Below are 17,916 nucleotides of genomic sequence, written 5' to 3' on the forward strand. Positions count from 1 at the left end.
TTTTCCCCTGTTTGCTCAGTGTCCCAAAATGCGCCGTTACGCGTTTGAGCTGAAGACCATAGACAAGTACAGCCACTATCTGGCAGCTGAAACAGAGCAGGAAATGGAAGAGTGGCTCGTAACACTGAGAAAGATCATTCAGAGCAACACCGAAGGGCTGGTGCAAGAGAAGAAAGATAACGTGGAGTCTGTGCAAGGTCAGTTTATAAACAAACACCTCCCTTCACTCTGCTTCAGCAGGACGCCAGCAGTGTGCTTGGAGCAGTGTATAAGTTTGTTTCCGGATTAATAGGAAGAATTACAGCTGACACGTGATATTATACTTGGTATAATGCAGATGATAGTCTGAGGAATAAAAGTAGAGGGAAACATGACCCTTCATCTGGATGGGAAATCCATGGCAAAATTTCAAGACTCCTGGAAAATTGGCTCTATGCTGAAGGTCTGCTGTGGAAAGACCTAGTAGGCTGTAATGCTACACTCTGGTACTAGTAATGTATGGAAAAATCTTACTCCTGAGGAATGGCAAAGGCTCCGTAAATTGTTTCTCTGCTATTGTAAGCAAATATTGCAGGATGCTTGCTGGCAGAGTGGTGATTCTGCAGTTGTTTTGAACATCTGGTTTTTGTGTCCTTTCAGATGATGAATCAAGCACACAGGGAAAATCAGAGAACATCCTGGAGAGCCTGGAAAGAAGCATGCATCCGGAGCTGATGAAGGTATCGTGTCTGCAGAGATCACTCTCCCAGCCCATGGCTGGTTCTTTCCAGCATGTCTTCAGAATGGGATTTTCACGTTCTCTGCATTCAGCTCTGGGGATGCTGTGCAGGAACCAAGTGCTGCTGGGGTCTCTGTTATCTCATCTGCCTGCCTCATGGATGGAGCTCCAAGGTTTAAAGCTGCATGCTACTCACCTCCATGTGTGGAGCCCTTAAGGAAGACCCCCTGTGGCTGGTACTGCTGATCCCTGCACAGCAGAGATGACTGTCCTGGCTGTGAGAGCGGAGAGGCAGTTAGGTGGCAGTCACCTCCTACATGATCCAAAGTGTGGTTGCCTGCTTCTGCCTGCTTTCTCATTCTGCAGAGCCACACAGACTTGCTGTCATTGCACCGTGGTGGTGGACACAGCTGGGCAGCTTTGCACCATCTCACGTGTCACGATGTGGACGTGGAAAATATTTCTTTTGCTTCCATTCTTTCCCAATAACAAACGTTTGCCTCTGTGTGGCCAGGCAGTAATATCAATGCTTTCCTTTGTCCTAGTATGGAAGAGAAACAGATCAGCTGAACAAACTGAGCAGAAATGATGGAAGACAAAACCTCTTTTCTTTTGACCCAGAAGTCCAGGTAAACATCCCCATGTTTGTGTATGTGAGGTTGTGCTCTCTGTAAGAGCCCCCCTGGTGTCACACTTCTCCTGTTCCCTTGCATGGCCACAGGATTTGCCTGCAGGGGTGGTGTGTTTTTCTGTGGATCAGAGAACAGAAGTGCAGCCCATGTCCCTGTCAGTGAGAGCTGAACAATGTGCCAACATTCAGGTGATAACTGAAAGAGAGGATTCACAGCAGCCCCACACATGGCCTCCCTCCAGCTTTGCTGGCTTCTGTGGCGATGCATCTTGCTGTTGTTGGATTTCAAACCCAATATCTGGGCCTGGGAGGTTCTCTTGGTTGCAGAAGCAGTAGAAGTGCTATTCCAAAGACACCTTCAATGCTGCATGGACTCAGCGTGCCTGGAGTAGGGCGCAGTGATGTTAAAGACAGTGATAGGAGTTTAGAGGGAAAGCCTCAGTCTTCAGGGAGTTTTCAAATGTAGAGGACATACAGATAGACAAAAAAACCCCCTATGCTCCTCTCATGCAAAGGAGTATGGGTTCAAAACACTGGCTTGTTTTCTCTTTGGCTTTGATGTCTTTCCTGAGTTGTCTGCTGAGTTCCAGGTGTGCAATTCCAGTGGAATGAGCTGCAATTGTTAACACAGTTGGAGAGAATCATTCCAAGTTATTTCATAGTTTCTGGTTCTCCTTCTGGCATGCTTTGGCTTGTTCACTCCTGTGAAAAAGGCCATTCTGGTTTAACAAGGAAATGTAATTAGTCTTTAAAAGGTTTAGTGGTACAAAATGAGATTTTTCTCTTGGCACTTTAAGATCTTTAACAGGAAGAAGATAAGCATCCAGGAAGCTTTTTCTTTTTTAAGGGTAGCTTTGAGAAGTTTCCTATATTCTAGTCAGGTAATAAAAATGGAAATATTATTCAGTGCAGAGTATTTAAGGTATCACTTGTACCTAACCAAATGGTTAAGGCTGAATTCACTGCCTTTCTTCTATTCCTAGAGCTCTCTTTTTCTGTTTGTAAGTTGGATCTGCTATAACACTGGGCACTCAATGTCACTGCCCCAGTCAATGCTTATATGCAGGGCGCTGAGGGATCTAGGAGCAGGAACGTACATCCGCGATGTGCCTTCCTCATCAAAGGGAAACAATAGAAACAAATCGGATGACTTTCCCAGAACCAGATTAAAAATTGCAGCCTATTTTGCTGAAATTACTTGGTCATGAGATACCAGCACCTTGAGTTTGGCATGCAGGTTTCTGCAGGATTTGGCAGGGGGAGGTGGGGAATGGACAGGACTGTGACAGACTGTCACCAAGAGGCGTGCTGGTATTTAGGGGTGTTTGGTGTCTGTCGCCCGTGTCCTGTGTGATGGGTATGGTGAGGGCTGAGGGTCTTTATCTGGATGGTGGTATTTTGGTCACATGCTTGCCTGCTCTCTGGGAAGGGCAGATGTCAAGGCACAGACCAGATGTGGGTCCTGTGGTCGGGAAGGAGGTGATTCTAATTGAGACTGTTTGGATTTCCCAGCCGGCTCCGCAGAGTGTCTTTATTGTTTCTAACCAAGCTGGTTATTTTTGTGCATCTAGAAATGCCCTCCACTTCGAGATGTTGTTCACAATCCCAACAGCATGTGCCTTCTCTCTATTTCAGGCACAGGGACCATCTCTTAAACTAGTCAAATCTTCAATGTGGAAGATACTTTTCTGAGTGTAAGGACGGCTTATGTTCCGCTTTCTTCCCCAAGCTCTAAATGGTATTTGGGAAGATCCCCAGGGTTACAGCAAAGCAGGAAGGAACTGAAATCATTCTGAGGTTTAGTTTTCTGTGCTCTACAAACCAAATTGCTAAAAGCTGGTACATCCCCATGAATTCATGTCTTGAACACATTTGTGTAACATCACCAAATGGCACTCATTTGTGAATGTCTTGTACTTCTTGTACCACTCTAAAAAAAATATATTAAGATAGTATTGGCTGTAATGTGATCCCTTAACATTATTCAGGGTTTATTTTCTTTTTTAATGAGACTGGATTTGTTTGTTTGCTGTCTAGAGGCTCGACTTCTCAGGGATCGAGCCAGACGTGAAGCCGTTCGAGGAGAAGTGCAGCAGGCGCTTTGTGGTGTGCTGCCAGGACTTCACCCTCAACCTCCTCGCTCAGCTCAGCGACAGGTCGGAAGGAGGACCAACCAATGTAAGGGAACCTCTGGCATGTCCTGCTTTGTCTTTGCTCTCCTCACTGGCAAGAAAAACCCTGGGCAGATCAATCTGAGTGGATAAATCATCCCGTTTTGCTCCAATGGGACATCGTCAGATAGTGGCTGGCCCAGGGTCATTGCAGGGTTTGTCTGCCTTGGTATTTTGGTGCTCCAGAAATGTGTTTGATGACAGGGTCTGTCCTGATGTGCCTCATCCTGCCAGAGACTGGGATCGCTGGGAAACCAGCGGTTCAGAGGCATTGGGAATGAGGAACGTGTGTCTGCCACATTCTGGGTCCCTGTGAAAGTCCTGTTGGTAGATGATTAAGCTCCATCTTCAGACCACTCACTGCTGGGTTTTATTTCGTTTCCCCTAATACAAGGGATTTCCCTGTTCTGAAACCTTTTTCTGACTCTCAGCCTAACTGTATTCCCAGCCACTTTATTATATGCATTTGTTACCATGCCAAAGCTCTGTCTTAGCCTAAAAAAATCTTCCTTGGATTTTCAGAGCCTCTGATGTCAGTAGACAGCTATTACATCTCTCCTCAGCCTTTGTTCTGCCAGGCTGAACAGACCTGGCTCCTCTGCTCCTTCCTACGAAAATGTAATGTCTATTACCATGTCCTGCACTTGCTCTGGCCGTAGTCAAGGCTCTATACAAGGGTGCCAGACCAGCAGATAGCATCGTGGGGGAGGCAGCGGCACTGGCACCGGCCGGTCCCTGCTGATGGTACTCTGTCTGATACCTGTTAGAACTGCAAAGGCTCCTTTGTGATGGTTTCATGTTGGCAGCTCACAGTTAGCACACCAGGCTCCTCGGTAACTCCCAGCAGATGAATGCGTTGCTGATAGCAGAGGTCCTAATATCTAATCTGACCCTGCCCTGGTGGAGCTTTGTGCCATTTCCCCTTGTCCCATCTCCTGTCACCTGGCTGAAGAGACCATTGCCCACCTCTCTACAACCTCCTTTCAGGTAGTTGTAGGCAGTGATAAAGTCTCCCCTCAGCCTCCTCTTCAAAACACCCCCAGCTCCCTCATCTGCTTCACAGAGGATTTGCCCTCCAGCCCCTTCCCCAGCCTGGTTGCCCTTCTCTGGACTCGCTCCAGGACCTCAATGTCCTTCTGATGGTGAGGAGCCCAGAACTGCACACAGCAAGCGAGGTGTGGCCTCGCCAGTGCTGAGTACAGAGGCACAATCCCCTCCCCAGACCTACTGGCCACATGTGGAATTGTCGCCGCTTGCCTTGTGCTGTCAAGGTCAGCAGCTACCAACAAGTTGGTGGGTTTTGTACACGCAGTTCCCCAGTGGTGCTAGCCTTGTATTTGAGCTCTCCTGGCTGGGAGAGCTAACTTGGCTCCTGTGCTTCCCAGCATATAGCAGCTGAGGAACCTTTTGAGTGTATTGCAGAGTTAATTAACTCTGGACAGTAAGTGAAGTGGACTTTAGCATATGAACATAAACACTCTTAAGTTAATTTCTTATTGCAAAGGATAAACAGCTCCGATGGATTTAGGTCATCTTTTCTTCCCAACTTAATAATTTATCTAAAAAACCCTATGGATTTCTTTCTTTATATTTCATTAATGGTTTTAAAGTAGCTTTGTTCAAACTGACTAGAATGAAATGCAAGAAGATGGAGGAAAAATGTGATGTTGTGTGTTTGTAAAGCAAATAGACATGGAATGTCTGTAAGAATTCTGTAAGATGCTGGTGTATGAAAAGAAAGGAACAAACAGATGCAGAAGGCAAACCTAGCAGGGAAGGCAGTGCTTATAGATACTCTTGAGCCCATAACATGCATTTTTTTGACGTGTGCATTCACTCAAATTTCCAGGTTGAGCCCTTTTTCCTAAGCTTGGCTCTATTTGATCTGAAAAATAATTGCAAGATTTCAGCTGACTTCCACGTGGACTTGAACCCTCCGCCTGTCCGTGAGATGCTGCTCGATAACTCTGCGTCAGGAGCAGAGGGCACCAAGGGACGCTCGCCGGGCGAGAGCCTTGTGCATGGAATCCCCGAGTCCTGCCTGCGCTACATAAAACGGGTGAAGAACCGACTTTCCCCTCTCCTCCTGTATCTCTGCTGAAGCTGGGGCTGTTCAGCAGAGCTGCGGTGTGTGGTTGTGTGTTGTGGAGAAGCAAGTGTCAGCCTTTCTCTCGAGCTGTGAAGGTTTGTCATGTTTTGGTCAGTGTCTCAGCTGATTACCACTTCACTCCCACTGGCAGCGACACGCAAAGCACCAGATAGAGTTTTTTCATTGGCTTGGCCATACTTAAATCTTCTGAGCCCCCATGGCCCATCTGCAGCAGCAACCAGAGCAGTGCCTGTGCGGGTTGTGAGGGGACGGCGAGATGATTTGGGGCAAGGAGGGTATCATGCTCTCTGACAGCCTACTGTCTGTCTATTGCAGGGGGTTTTCTCTGTGACTGACCCACATGTGGAGATCTTCCTGGTGGCCCGTGTGGAGAAGGTGCTGCAGGGCAGCATTACGCACTGTGCAGAGCCGTACATGAAAAACTCGGACCCGGGGAAGGTACTGGATGGGGCTATGAGAGTGTTTGCTTAGTGATGCTGGCTGGGGTGCTGTGGGGAGCAGTGTGGTCTGGAGCTTGGATTGTGCCTGCTGCTCTTGAGCTGCTTTCTGGCAAACACTGGCCTTCATTCTGCTACTTGTGCTGTCCCTGGGTTGGCATCAACTGTGTCGTGCTGGGAAAATCAGTTCCTTCCCCTAGAAGAAGGCAGAGGATTTTTAGAAAGGTCCAAGCACTTGGGGCAGAGGGATCTTTTCCCATTACACTCCAACAATGGCAACAAAAGAGCAGGACTCTTCATCCCCAGAGAAAGGGGCTGCACTGGTACACGCAGTGTCTTGGACTGGTCCTGGCTCACACAGGCTGGAAAACAACAGTGTTTTAGTACCAGCAGAATGTGAGCTTTGCCCCTCATTCTGCCTGACCCCATCCTGCCTCTGTCTTGCTCTGTGCAGAGTGCCGTGGGGGAACTTTTCAAAAGGGTGGTTGTTGGTCCAGGTCCTGCTGGCATCGGTCTCTGCACGCCAGGTGGAGCTGATGTTGCCGGGCTGCAGCCGGACAAAATTAGTCCGTAGAAAATCAGTGTCTGGAAAACCTCTGTGGTGGCATTGGCTCGGCACGCTTTGTAAACCTGTGTAGGATGAGCCAATTAGACAGCTTTGGAAAATAACTCCAGTTTCATACAGGGTCCAGAGGAGCTTTACTCTGACTGCACACACAGTATGTTTGCTGTTGCTTTGCAAAAGTAATAAGTACACATGGAGTGAAGTGACCTGGATGTCTGTCAACTCCTTCAGTGCCTGTTGCTCCTTGTGCCTGGGCAGCTGTGCACTCTGGGGTATGGGGAGTTTCTTCTTCCTGGAGAGGACAGCACTCTACCTTTTCCAGGCATTGTGGAAGCATGCTGACCTCTCTCATGTTTTGCAGACTGCCCAGAAGGTCCATAAGGTGGCCAAGCAGGTGTGCAGCCGTCTGGGGCAGTACAGGATGCCCTTCGGCTGGGCTGCCAGGTTAGTCACCTCGGGCTGCGCGTGGCGGGAGATGCTGCTGAGAGTTATCTGGGACACGACCCGGATGGGTGGGCGAACAGCCAAGTGACTGAAGTCAGTCAAGTTGCAGCCGAGGGCAATCTGGCTCTGATTCCCAAGACAGAACAGGGATTGGCCTGAGATGCTCTATCTAGAATTAGAAACAAAATATTAAAAAGTAAACAGTGCTGGGAAGACTGTAACCTTCCTGCTGACCTGTAGCTGCTGCTGTCAGGGCTGAATGTTCCTGGAGGCGAATTACCCCGTGCTGTGCTACTGCAGGAGTTGGTGCAGAAATTCCCTCCTGGCACCAGCCATTGCCAGGGTCAGGATGAGACTGGAGGACCTCCCAGCCTGGTGGTGGCGATCAGCTAAGCTTTGGCTCTCATCTTAGACTCAACTTTAATTAATGTCCTTGAGAATGACTGGGGATGGTGATCCAGTTTTCTCACTGTTCTCTTACTGGGACTGATAAAGTACATCAGTGCGAACGCCCTTAAATCTCATGTCAGAGGAAGGCCTAAAGGCAAGTCTGTCCCTCTGTCACTGCCTCCTGTTCCTAAATAGGTCTTTGGTGCTGACAAAAGATAATGACATGGGAACACCAGATGGCTGTCACCATGGGATGGAATTTGATGGCTTGTAATGTGTCTTGAGCTAGATTTTGCTGTGACATGGGCTGCTCAGCTTTGAGATGGTGTTTCTGGGATGTGGCTCACTCTGGGAACCAACACACAGCCTGCACAGGTCCTCAGCCCTCTTTCAAGTGGTGTCTCAGCCTCATGCTGGACTCTGTGTGGGCATTGACATTGATGGGCGTCACATTTGTTCCTTCTGGGTAAAGAGCTGCATTTGAAGACCAAGGAGCTGAGTGGCCAGCAGTCTGGTGTGGGGAGCTGTGCTGCTCTGCATCCTGAAAGTTTTCCCGTGGGTTTCAGAGGAAGCTGCACCGAAAGGCAGTACAAGTGCTTTTGTGGTCCTGCTGTACACAGGCCCTCTCAGCCTTTATATTCAGGGGCAAAGATGCCATTCATCTAGGGCAGAGTCCAATCTCTTGCTCTGGCTTCAGAAGGAAGCTGATGTATGTCCTGAGACTGGTCTTTATTGTGCACCCCTTTCCTAAGAGGATCTCCATACTCTCACTCCGTGTGCAACTAGAAAGATAGTTTACCACTTTAGGAAGGTGATCAAAGGGCATTTGTGACTGTGGACCAGGCTTGCAGCTGGGCTAGTCATGCCCTTCTCACCTGGCTGGGGGCAAGGGAAACAGGGGGTGTCCCATACAGTTTTACGTGACACTGTGGATTGTGGTCTCAGGGGGATCAAAGCATCACTTGATGATGGGAGGGTGATTAGGAGGTTTGGCAGTTCCCAGAGCTGTCACAGGCCAGTGAATCTCTTGCCTGATAAACTGCCCTTCAGCCTGACGTGTCAAAGACCCCAGTGTCTGCATGTTTGCCATCATTTAAGAAATGTGACTTCTTTTCTGCAGACCAGTTTTCAAAGACTCTCAGGGCACTCTTGATGCTGAAGGAAAATTCTCACCTCTGTACAAGCAAGACAGCAGCAAGCTGTCTAACGAAGATATGCTGAAGCTTCTAGCAGAGTATAAGAAGTAAGTGTAAGAGCCTGGCACAGAGGCTGTGCAGGCATTTCAGTATATGTTTTGAACAGTAAGCACGAGCAGGAGTGACAATTTCTGACATACTCAGAGGGTAACAAAAAGCCCTGCTGATGTGCTCAGCACCTGACCTTTCAAGGTTCATGCTCTTGTTCCTTTTTCCCTAACACAGACCAGAGAAGACAAAACTGCAGGTCATTCCAGCTCAGTTAAATATCGTCATCAGAGACATCCCACTAGACTTCACAAGTAAGGATCTTGTATCTTAAAATAAATGCTAATGGCTCTAGCCTCAGGGGTTAATGCTTCTGCGGGGAGTTTTGCTGTTTCATTAACAAGATTGTCCCAGGGCTGTAACGAGAAATGAGGAATTCAGCACAGACACTGACTTCTAAGTCTTTCTGATGAATTCTGTTAAGGAATGTGGTCCTAGTGCAGAGATTTACCTGAGGGGTCAATCTGTTTTGCAGTTTGGCCATCACATCCTAAAGGAAGCCACCTGCCTGCTTTTGCTGTTGCTATTACACCAATCTCAAATAACATTTTTGATCCATAGCACCAGAGAGCTTCACAAGCATGGCCACTGTGAATTTCCACTTTGCATTTAAAGAAACTGAGGCAAAGAAAGGACTCAGGATGCATTCATTGTTACCCCATGGGCCTCTGGCAGCTCCTGTCATGGGTTCTGTAGTCTGGTCCTCTATTCAAAAGGTTTTCCTAGAGCGGACTTACATCTTTTGTTCTTTGAAAGGCCATCACTTGAGATGAATACACCCTTGTCATGGATGTGAGTCTCAGTTAATCAGGCAGGGCTTGCACATTGCTGCCTAGAGACAGCATAACTGTCAAACAGCTTTCTGAAGCAGAGTGGAAAAGGACTGAAATAGTGAGAGTCAGTCTCAAGTCATCATCTCAGTAGCCTGTCTGCTTCAGTCAGGTGATGTTTGTGTGATTTACAGAACAGTAACTTAATGGGTCAGATTCATGGAGGACTTAAGGTGCAGGTCCAGGGCAGAGCAGCCACCCCTGCCCAGACATGTGTCATTCACAAGATGCTTTGGCTTTGCTCAGAGCTACAGGAAAGTGCAGTCCCCATTGGCAAGGACAGCAAAGCCCTGTGATGGCCATGTACGTGTCTCCTCTTGCTAATGAGGTTGGGAACCACAGATGTAGCATTATCAGGGGGAGAAGTAATAATTTCAACGTGAGTGGTCCAAATCCTGCTGCCTGGTCAACACACACAGCCCTCTGGTGTGAAGGTGAACTGGATGCTTCAGAGCGATGGCAGATGTTCAGGCCCATGAATTTCCTTTCACATGGACTGTGCTTCCCATGAGTATGGGGTGTGCACTTACCCAAATTTTCCTTCTTTTCTAGATTGTGTCACAGCTTCTTATATTCCTATAAAACCTTTTGAGAAGACCTGTGAGGACATTGCTGTTGAAGTGGAGGAGCTTGTCCCAGAAGTTGCAAAATACTGTTATCCCTTCACAGTATACAAAAACCACCTCTACGTCTACCCCTTGCACTTGAAGTATGAGAACCAGAAGGTGTTTGCAAAGGTGAGTGACCTGGAGAGCAGCCTGCAGCCAGGCTCAGTGGGGTGATGCTGCTGACTGGTACAAGGGCTCATCCTCCTGTTCTCCCCCCTTTCAGGCAAGGAATATTGCTGTCTGTGTGGAGTTCAGGGATTCAGATGAAGCTGATGCCAGACCCTTAAAGGTGGGTGCCTGTTACTTCTAGGGACCTGGGGCTCATTGCTGCGAACTGTATGCCAGCCAGGTTGAGCAAGACAATAAGAAAGCACCGAGTTCCCATGCTGGTTTAATTTGGCTAATTTAGAGGGGCAGCAACCCCGAATCCAGCTCTTTTTTTCTGTTTCCAGTGTATATATGGCAAACCCGGGGGTCATCTCCTGACCACAAATGCGTATGCTGCTGTGCTGCATCACAACCAGAGCCCGGAGTTCTACGATGAGGTAAAAACGAAGTGGTGGGAAATAACAGCTTTTCCTGGATCCTAGAAAGCCAGAGGGCATTTCAGGATACCTCTTCTCCCAGGGCTTGGTGAAATATGGGTAAAAACACCCGCCAGCCCTTTGCCTCTGTAGATGATCTCAGCAAAGCCAGAGACTGTCAATTTTTAATGCCTGTTTGTTTTCTGCTCTCTTTACTGTCACGCTCTGTGCTCTCCAATCACACACCCCCATTAATAAGAAATGTGCAAATTTGATGAAAGCATTAGCTAGCAGTTATTTAAGATGGGTAGGAATGTGTCTTGTTTAACTGCATACAACGTAGCATTTGTGAAATAAATAGAACTTAAAATACTACTCCACAATTAAAAATACAGTCTTATCTATCATGATATCATTTCAGATTAAAATTGAGCTTCCAATTCACCTCCATCAAAAGCATCATTTGCTTTTCACCTTCTATCATGTCAGCTGTGAAATTAATACAAAGGCAACATCGAAAAAACAGGACACCGTTGAAACTCAAGGTATGTTCACTGCTTAAATTACTTCTGTTGGAGCTTAAGAATCCAAGATAGCATAAATGTAGGAACATGAGAAAATACTGGATTAAAATATTAGCCTATCTGAATCTTCTGTCTTGAAAAGAACCTAATGCCAGTTATAGGTCTAAACTGGAAGAAATCACAGTTTTTAGTGTATACTAAAGCTCAAATTTTTGCTGCAGTCTAACAGCTATCTCAGCATGTTCTGGGCTTGCACGAAGGGCAATTGTCAGTCAAGTCACCACCAAAAACTTGATGTGAGCTCGGGGCCTCAGGGACCAATCCTGCCACTGCAAGGCACCTGTAAGAACCTGAGCACACTCAGGTCCCACTGGTTGGGATGCCTCTCCTTTCAGCCAGTCCTCAGGCGACTGAAGGACACTTCTCATGATGCACAAAAGACTCACACATCATTTCTGCCCCTCCAACCCACTCCTGATCTTGGTGGAACCCTGGCTGAATTTTGTCCACCAAGTCACTGGGTAAAACTTGCTTTCACAAGGCTGACACGATCGATCTCAGCCTCGTTAAAGCTGCTCACACAACTGTGAGTTGGAATTTCTCTCCAAGCTTGGAGCTTGAGCTCAACATGAATCTCTGTGTGTCTGCTAACTCTGATCGCTGGTTGCCTCCGCAGTGGGATTCGCCTGGGTCCCCTTGCTGAAGGACGGGCGGATTGTCACCCTGGAGCGGCATTTGCCTGTTTCATCCAACCTTCCACCTGGCTACCTGGGTCTTGGGGACACAGAGTCACGGAGGGTAGGAAGGCCAATTGAAATGAAGTTAACTGTAATAGGATGGGGAAAGCTGAGCTTTTGTTACTGCTTTTAAGTTCCAGGCTTCTGTTGGTGCTCTCCTCAGCTGGAAAGATCCCTACTGCAGGGCAGCCCCCAGAGCTTGATGTTCTTAGGGGTGGGAGACAGGATACTTTTAATTCCACTTTCCATGGTTACATAGGCTGCAGGGGATGTTTATCTGGCAGACTGAATTGGGCTGTTTCACAGGGTGCAGAGCAGGAGACTGGGGACATGCTCTGTGTGCACACTGTCCTGGGGACCTCTCTGCCCTGCTGTGGCTGCAGCCATGCCACTGGTGTTTGCACTGGGGAGGGCATCCTTCCACCCCAACTGGTACCTTTTGACCAGGTGCTTGTCTGCACAGAGCCACCTTCTCACCACACTCTGAAACCAAATGCTTGAATGTTGTTGTCTGTTCACAGCAGCCCAGCGTGGATGCCAAGTGGGTGGATGGAGCAAAGCCGCTGTTTAAAATCAGAATCCATTTGGACTCAACCATTTACACCCAGGTAAGTCACCCACCTCGTTCTTAAAGGCTTTTGACACAAATGCAGAGGAAGCAACTGCTGTATTTCCGTGGCTGCTGTACTGTAGGTGCTGTGGGGCAGATGTACGTGTGTTCACAGAGCAGCACTGAGATGCTTCTGTAGCAGCAGGTCAGGGATTACTTGCAGAGCTCCTTTGTCCAGATGTGAGGAGACAGTTGTGTGAGTGAATGAGCCTTGGGAGAGGCTGATGTTTTCCAGGCCAATTGCACTGGAAATGGCAGGTCCAAGGAAACTTTTGAGCAAATGAGCTGCTTTGATGATGCCAAACAGAGGAGAACTGGTGGAAATGGGAGTTTTCCTCAGGTATTGGGTTGTTCACTGAGTTTAAGGGAAAAAAGAAAAGTTTTCTGACAACAGAAGACGTAAGACAAGACAACCCCTCATTTCCCTCTGAGTCTAGTTCAGATTGTTTAACCAAATCCTCCCATGTTCTGCCATGTTATGGTGGTGATGGACTTTCCCAAGCTTCATGTGATGTGCAGCAAAGATCCCCAGCACAGGAAAGTGCCCTTGGTAGGGTTTGTTCTCCTGTGCTGGATGTAATCAGCTGCATTTATATTTGCAGGAACTCACTTTCAGCATCATCTAAACCTATTTTAGGGTCTTACTGATTCTGTACAGCACTGAGAGATGCATAGTAGTTCCACTCCTCAGGAAATTACATTCCCAGTTATTTTTCAGGGTTAAACAACCCAGTAATTAAATGTTTAACCATGGAGGGAGGAGGGAGAGGAATGGAGAAGCATGGGAAGGAGAGTCCGTTTCCAATGGACGGTAGGTGGTCAGTGAGGCAGATGGTGAGGCGTTCTGAAAGGTCAGAGCTGGGAGAGAAGGGCTCCTGCTTCTCTGGGCCAGTGTTGGAAAGGGATTAGGGCTCAGGGTGGTGCAACCACAGGAGAATTTTAATACTGCTGGCAGTTTTGTGATTAACCTCAAGATTAGTGGGGAGCCAGGGGATGGACAGTGGCGGGGTATGTTGGAAAAGGCAAGCAGTGGTGCTGTAGTCCTGGGAGATGGCAGCTGTGGACCAAGGGTGCCAGTGGTAGTGACATGGGGCTTACTAGGGATGTGGCCCAGTGCCAGAAGTATGTCAGCAAACTTTGGGGTGTAAGTTGCAGTGCAGAGGTTGACAAATATTGTGGCTGCTGCATTGAACTGTTTTTTCTTCTCTTCCAGGATGTGCACTTGCACAAATTCTTCCAGTACTGCCAGCTGGTTCAGGCAGGAGCTAAGGAAGTCCCAGGAGAGCTTGTTAAATGCCTAAAGGTGAACAGGGCCTGTTGGTGGGCTTCGTGTGTGTTCTTACAGACCATCAGTAAATACCTAGAGCCCTGCTCTGCAGGAACACAGCCTGGCTCCAGCCTTGGGACCAGTGCACCCTGCAAGATCCTTCCCTTTGCTCACTGACCTGCCTGCTGCCTGTGTGCTGTTCCCCACTGCCTTTCACAGCAGGTAAAACAAGCACTCAGCATCGCTCTGCCGTGCTCAGGGCAAACCCTCCGCCCGGTGAGCTCGCACAGGACCTGATTCAAACCTTTAAACTGTAGCAGACAATTCCTTGGCTCTGAGTATTTATCCGTTCAAAGCAAGGTTATTTCTTTTTTCAGGCTGAAAAAGATCTGTGAGATTATTGATTAGTTAAATTTGGCCGCAGATGCTCTGTGACCCAGCTTTTCGGCAATCCCAGCGGCATGAGTAAGGGTTTCAGAGCAGGTCCAGGAAAGGCTTCTGCAGGGAATATATTTCTTGGCTGTTTACTGTCCTGGTTTCCTTCCGTAACTGCCTGTTTTCGACAGTGCTGCCGTAGCAACAGCTCCACTTCCAGTGGAGGGGATTTATCATCACAGAGTTACTGGGTGTGTTTCAGATAACGTCTAAATATTTTAAGTAGTAGAAATAATGGCAGGTTCTGAGCCAAGCACTAAAGGAAGAGTTGCTTTGTTGTGAGCATTTAGTCAAGGGACAGGGTAAGTCCCAGTCCTGCCCTGCCACAGTGACCTTGCTGCACTTTTGTGTGCTAACCACAAGTGAGGGCTTCTTGCCACCAACACCTCAATATATAAATAATACATGTAAATAAATAGACACGTATTTAAGAACCTTTCAATAGATTTGCAGATCTGAAAACTGAAAATGAAAGGCAGTGTCTTCCCTTGACACATATCATGATATTCAGGCAAAAAAAAAAAGGTCTGTGAGATGGGTGAAGACACTATGTACCAGATGATCTTGACCTTCACTGAGTCACTTAAATTCTGTTTCTGGTAGCAAGCTGTGCTCTTTGGAAAAAAGACTCACTGTAAGTCATCGGGCATTGGGTTTCCAGGCTCCAAAGGCATTTGTGCAAATGAGAATTGAGTCATTTCACAAAACTGTCACAAGTGAGAAGAATTAGGAGCAAAACTTCACCCTTAAATTCGGGGTTAATGGGGTCAAATCGTAGCCTGTGACCTCTAATTAAGTCATAGCTGCATAGGGACATCTGAAAGGAGGATGAATACCTGCCATGAGAGATTCATGTTGCTCCCTGAAGGCATGCAGCTGGGATCTGTCAGCTGGAAGGCAGGCAGCAAGGGCTGCTATGGGTCCAAGTCCTCCCGTCCTCTGGCAGGCTGAAGCCCACACCCTGCAGCATTTGCTAATGCCTGTCCTATTGCCACAGAAATGTCTGTGGACTATTAATACTTAACATCTGCAGAATGTTGAACTAAAAGTGTCTGTGTTTTGAACATTTGTTTTAGTGTTTGCACGCCATGGAGATCCAAGTAATGATTCAGTTTCTACCTGTAATTCTTATGCAACTATTTAGAGTCCTTACAAATGTGACCCAGGAAGATGAAGTAGCTGTCAACTGTACCATGTGAGTGTCTGGTAAACCCTCGGGTTTTCTTCAGTTAAAAATGCAGAGCCACAAACTACAGTGCAAAGCAGGGTGTGGCTTCCCAGTACAAGGTGCTAAGTGGCAGCGTGGGCCACCCCAGCTGTGAGATGGCAGCTTGCTTGCTTCTCCCGGCACATCTGGGTGGCACGGGGCAGTGCTGGGACCTCGTCCTGGGGGTTGCATAGAGGAAAATGCAGTATTTTAAAGATACTTCTGGATTGTTTTTTCAAAAGAAAAAATGTTTCCTGGTGGGGAGCCAAAGTACTGGAGCATCCGAGGGCTCCGGAGCACCCAGGCACATCCCGGCGGCACATGCGGTTTCCCCGCGGGAGTGATGCCGCGGTCTCAGCCCGGCGCTCCAGGCCCCTGGGACAGAAATATTGCTAAAAATTCCCTGGAGCCGGGCGCGGTGCGCTGCAGAACAGCCACGCGTCTGTGCTGGCTCTGAACCTGCGAGCAGAGGCGCTTGTTCAGCGCTGCTGTGCCGCCCCAAGAGGGCAGCACCGGCCAGGGCCTGGTTCCCGCACGGGGAGCTGCCGTGCGCAGGCTTGCGCGGGGCCCGAAGGGAGCAAAGGGTGCACTAACACCTTCCCTGCCTTGCTCTGGCCACCGCGCCCCTAAACGGGGGGGTGCATCCAAACAGCCTTCCTCCGTGAAGCTCTGCAGCGCGAAGGGGGATGCTGGGTGCCATGGAAACCTTCCTTGGATGCACAGTGCCCCGCGGAGTCAATGTACCTCAGGCATCTTGCTCCTGTGATGCTGGAGTCACGGCCCCCATCCCCCAGAGATGCGAGACCAGGGCTCAGGTTCCCCAGAGCCGTGGGGCCCATTGCAATTGTAGTTCTGCCCCATGTGGTGCTGGTTGTGGAGACTCCTATGCAGAACACTGTAATCCCACTCTGCTTGAGTCCCCAGAGGACAAGGACAGGGGAACAAGTGACCCCAGCTACCTGCTTTGTGACCAGCTCCCACCTTTGCTGCCAGAGATCTTTTCAAATCTTGGCCTGATGCTTTTGCGTTGGCCAGTACCTTTCTGTTTAATGACAACTGTTTTCTCATCCAGGCTTTCAGAGTGGAATTTAAAACCCACTTTATCTGATAAATGGCTTGTAAACTCCTCCCTGTGGTTTGGCCTGTGGGGTCTGTGACAATGTGCAATAGTTTGTTGTTCTCTCTGGCTGGGACTGGAATGTAAATCCCCAATGCTGGCTGGGGAAACCAGGCGCTTGCTGCCTTCATCAGCTGCCTGGAGTTCTTCCAGAGGGCTAGCATGTTCTCCAGGGTCTGCCTGTCCCCAGTGAACTGCAAGGCAGCAGACCAAAAATAATCCAGTGCATGTAAGAAGGAGCATATGATGTCAATCCTGTAAAAAAAGAGCCTTCCAGAATCAGTAATTTCAGGGGATGCAGGAAAGTATCAGAGCATAACAACAGGGGAGATTTTTTTTTCTTCGCTTCTCAGCGGAGATTCTGGAGGGTTTTGTGTTCATTTTGCAGACCTGATGAGGTAGCATAGTTGTTCACTGTCACTTGTCTTATCATTAGGGAAGGGCTCCCAGTGAGAACAACCTCCAGACCTTATCAGCTGTACAGTGTGGATGGTGAACCTGTAATGTGTGCAGGAGGGGCAAGTGGGCTTGCTCTGCATGTGGCACATCCATAGACACAGCCAAAGAGAACTGGGTGCAGAGTGGCTGACTTAACATTTCTGTTAACACCCCTGAGCATTGTTCAGGTAACCAGCGCTCACTGCAGTGTGAATTCCAGCAGCGACAGGCTGTAACCCAGGCTACACGGAGGCCAAAGAATAGGGTATGTCCCCCACAGAGAAATGCTCAGCCTCACCTCCCCTCCGTGTCGGGAGCTTCAAGCAATGGAGGCAGCTAGTCTGGTGACACGTGCTGGTCAGCACGGAAGTGAAGAGGCTTTGGCCACCACAGCTCTGAGCATTCTGTCGAGGGGCTGTGCTGTGGGAAGGATGGCATGACCACAGGAGCTGTGAGGGGTGTTAGCATGCTAGAACTGACTGCAAATCAGGCTGTGCCAGTGGTGAGGCTTTTGAGGTTGAGCCAGGTAGGACACAGATGGTGTCTGCTTTTGTGAGCTGGAGGAACTTGCCCTCGTGTTACATGCTGAACACAAACCACTTTTCTCCCCAGGGTTCTCCTGCACATCGTGTCCAAGTGCCATGAAGAAGGTCTGGACCACTACTTGCGGTCCTTCATAAAGGTCAGTCATGACACACTGCTCTGCAAAACTCCCAGCTGGGAGCAGGCACACTGCTGACACTGTTCCTCTTACCTCAGTATGTCTTTCGAGCCGAAAAACCCAGTGTTGCACAGGCGAAGATGACCCATGAAATTCTGGTCCTTTCCATGGCTACGATCTTGAAGCAGTCAGCAGATTTTCTAGCCATCAATAAGCTACTCAAGGTGAAGTATTAGTGATGCTTGGCC

At 48.5% G+C, this 17,916-nt stretch overlaps 1 protein-coding gene across 1 annotated transcript in view; it reads left to right on the forward strand.

Moving 5' to 3' along the window:
• Positions 1-17,916, forward strand: part of DOCK11 (dedicator of cytokinesis 11) — a gene marked incomplete at its 5' end in the record, with an annotated part of 82,025 nt that overhangs the window by 27,781 nt on the left and 36,328 nt on the right. The window contains 19 exons of the mRNA XM_084269241.1: positions 20-197; positions 640-719; positions 1,264-1,347; positions 3,387-3,527; positions 5,370-5,579; positions 5,946-6,068; positions 6,994-7,076; positions 8,587-8,709; positions 8,888-8,964; positions 10,093-10,277; positions 10,372-10,437; positions 10,601-10,693; positions 11,094-11,217; positions 11,873-11,994; positions 12,455-12,541; positions 13,757-13,846; positions 15,322-15,440; positions 17,620-17,689; positions 17,767-17,892. Of these exons, the coding sequence (XP_084125367.1) occupies positions 20-197; positions 640-719; positions 1,264-1,347; positions 3,387-3,527; positions 5,370-5,579; positions 5,946-6,068; positions 6,994-7,076; positions 8,587-8,709; positions 8,888-8,964; positions 10,093-10,277; positions 10,372-10,437; positions 10,601-10,693; positions 11,094-11,217; positions 11,873-11,994; positions 12,455-12,541; positions 13,757-13,846; positions 15,322-15,440; positions 17,620-17,689; positions 17,767-17,892 (2,181 nt within the window). The remainder of the gene's footprint in view (positions 1-19; positions 198-639; positions 720-1,263; positions 1,348-3,386; positions 3,528-5,369; positions 5,580-5,945; positions 6,069-6,993; positions 7,077-8,586; positions 8,710-8,887; positions 8,965-10,092; positions 10,278-10,371; positions 10,438-10,600; positions 10,694-11,093; positions 11,218-11,872; positions 11,995-12,454; positions 12,542-13,756; positions 13,847-15,321; positions 15,441-17,619; positions 17,690-17,766; positions 17,893-17,916) is intronic.

The sequence above is a fragment of the Gallinula chloropus genome (genome assembly GCF_964237585.1).
Source record: "Gallinula chloropus genome assembly, chromosome: 11".
In the NCBI taxonomy this organism is placed as follows: Eukaryota; Metazoa; Chordata; class Aves; order Gruiformes; family Rallidae; genus Gallinula; species Gallinula chloropus.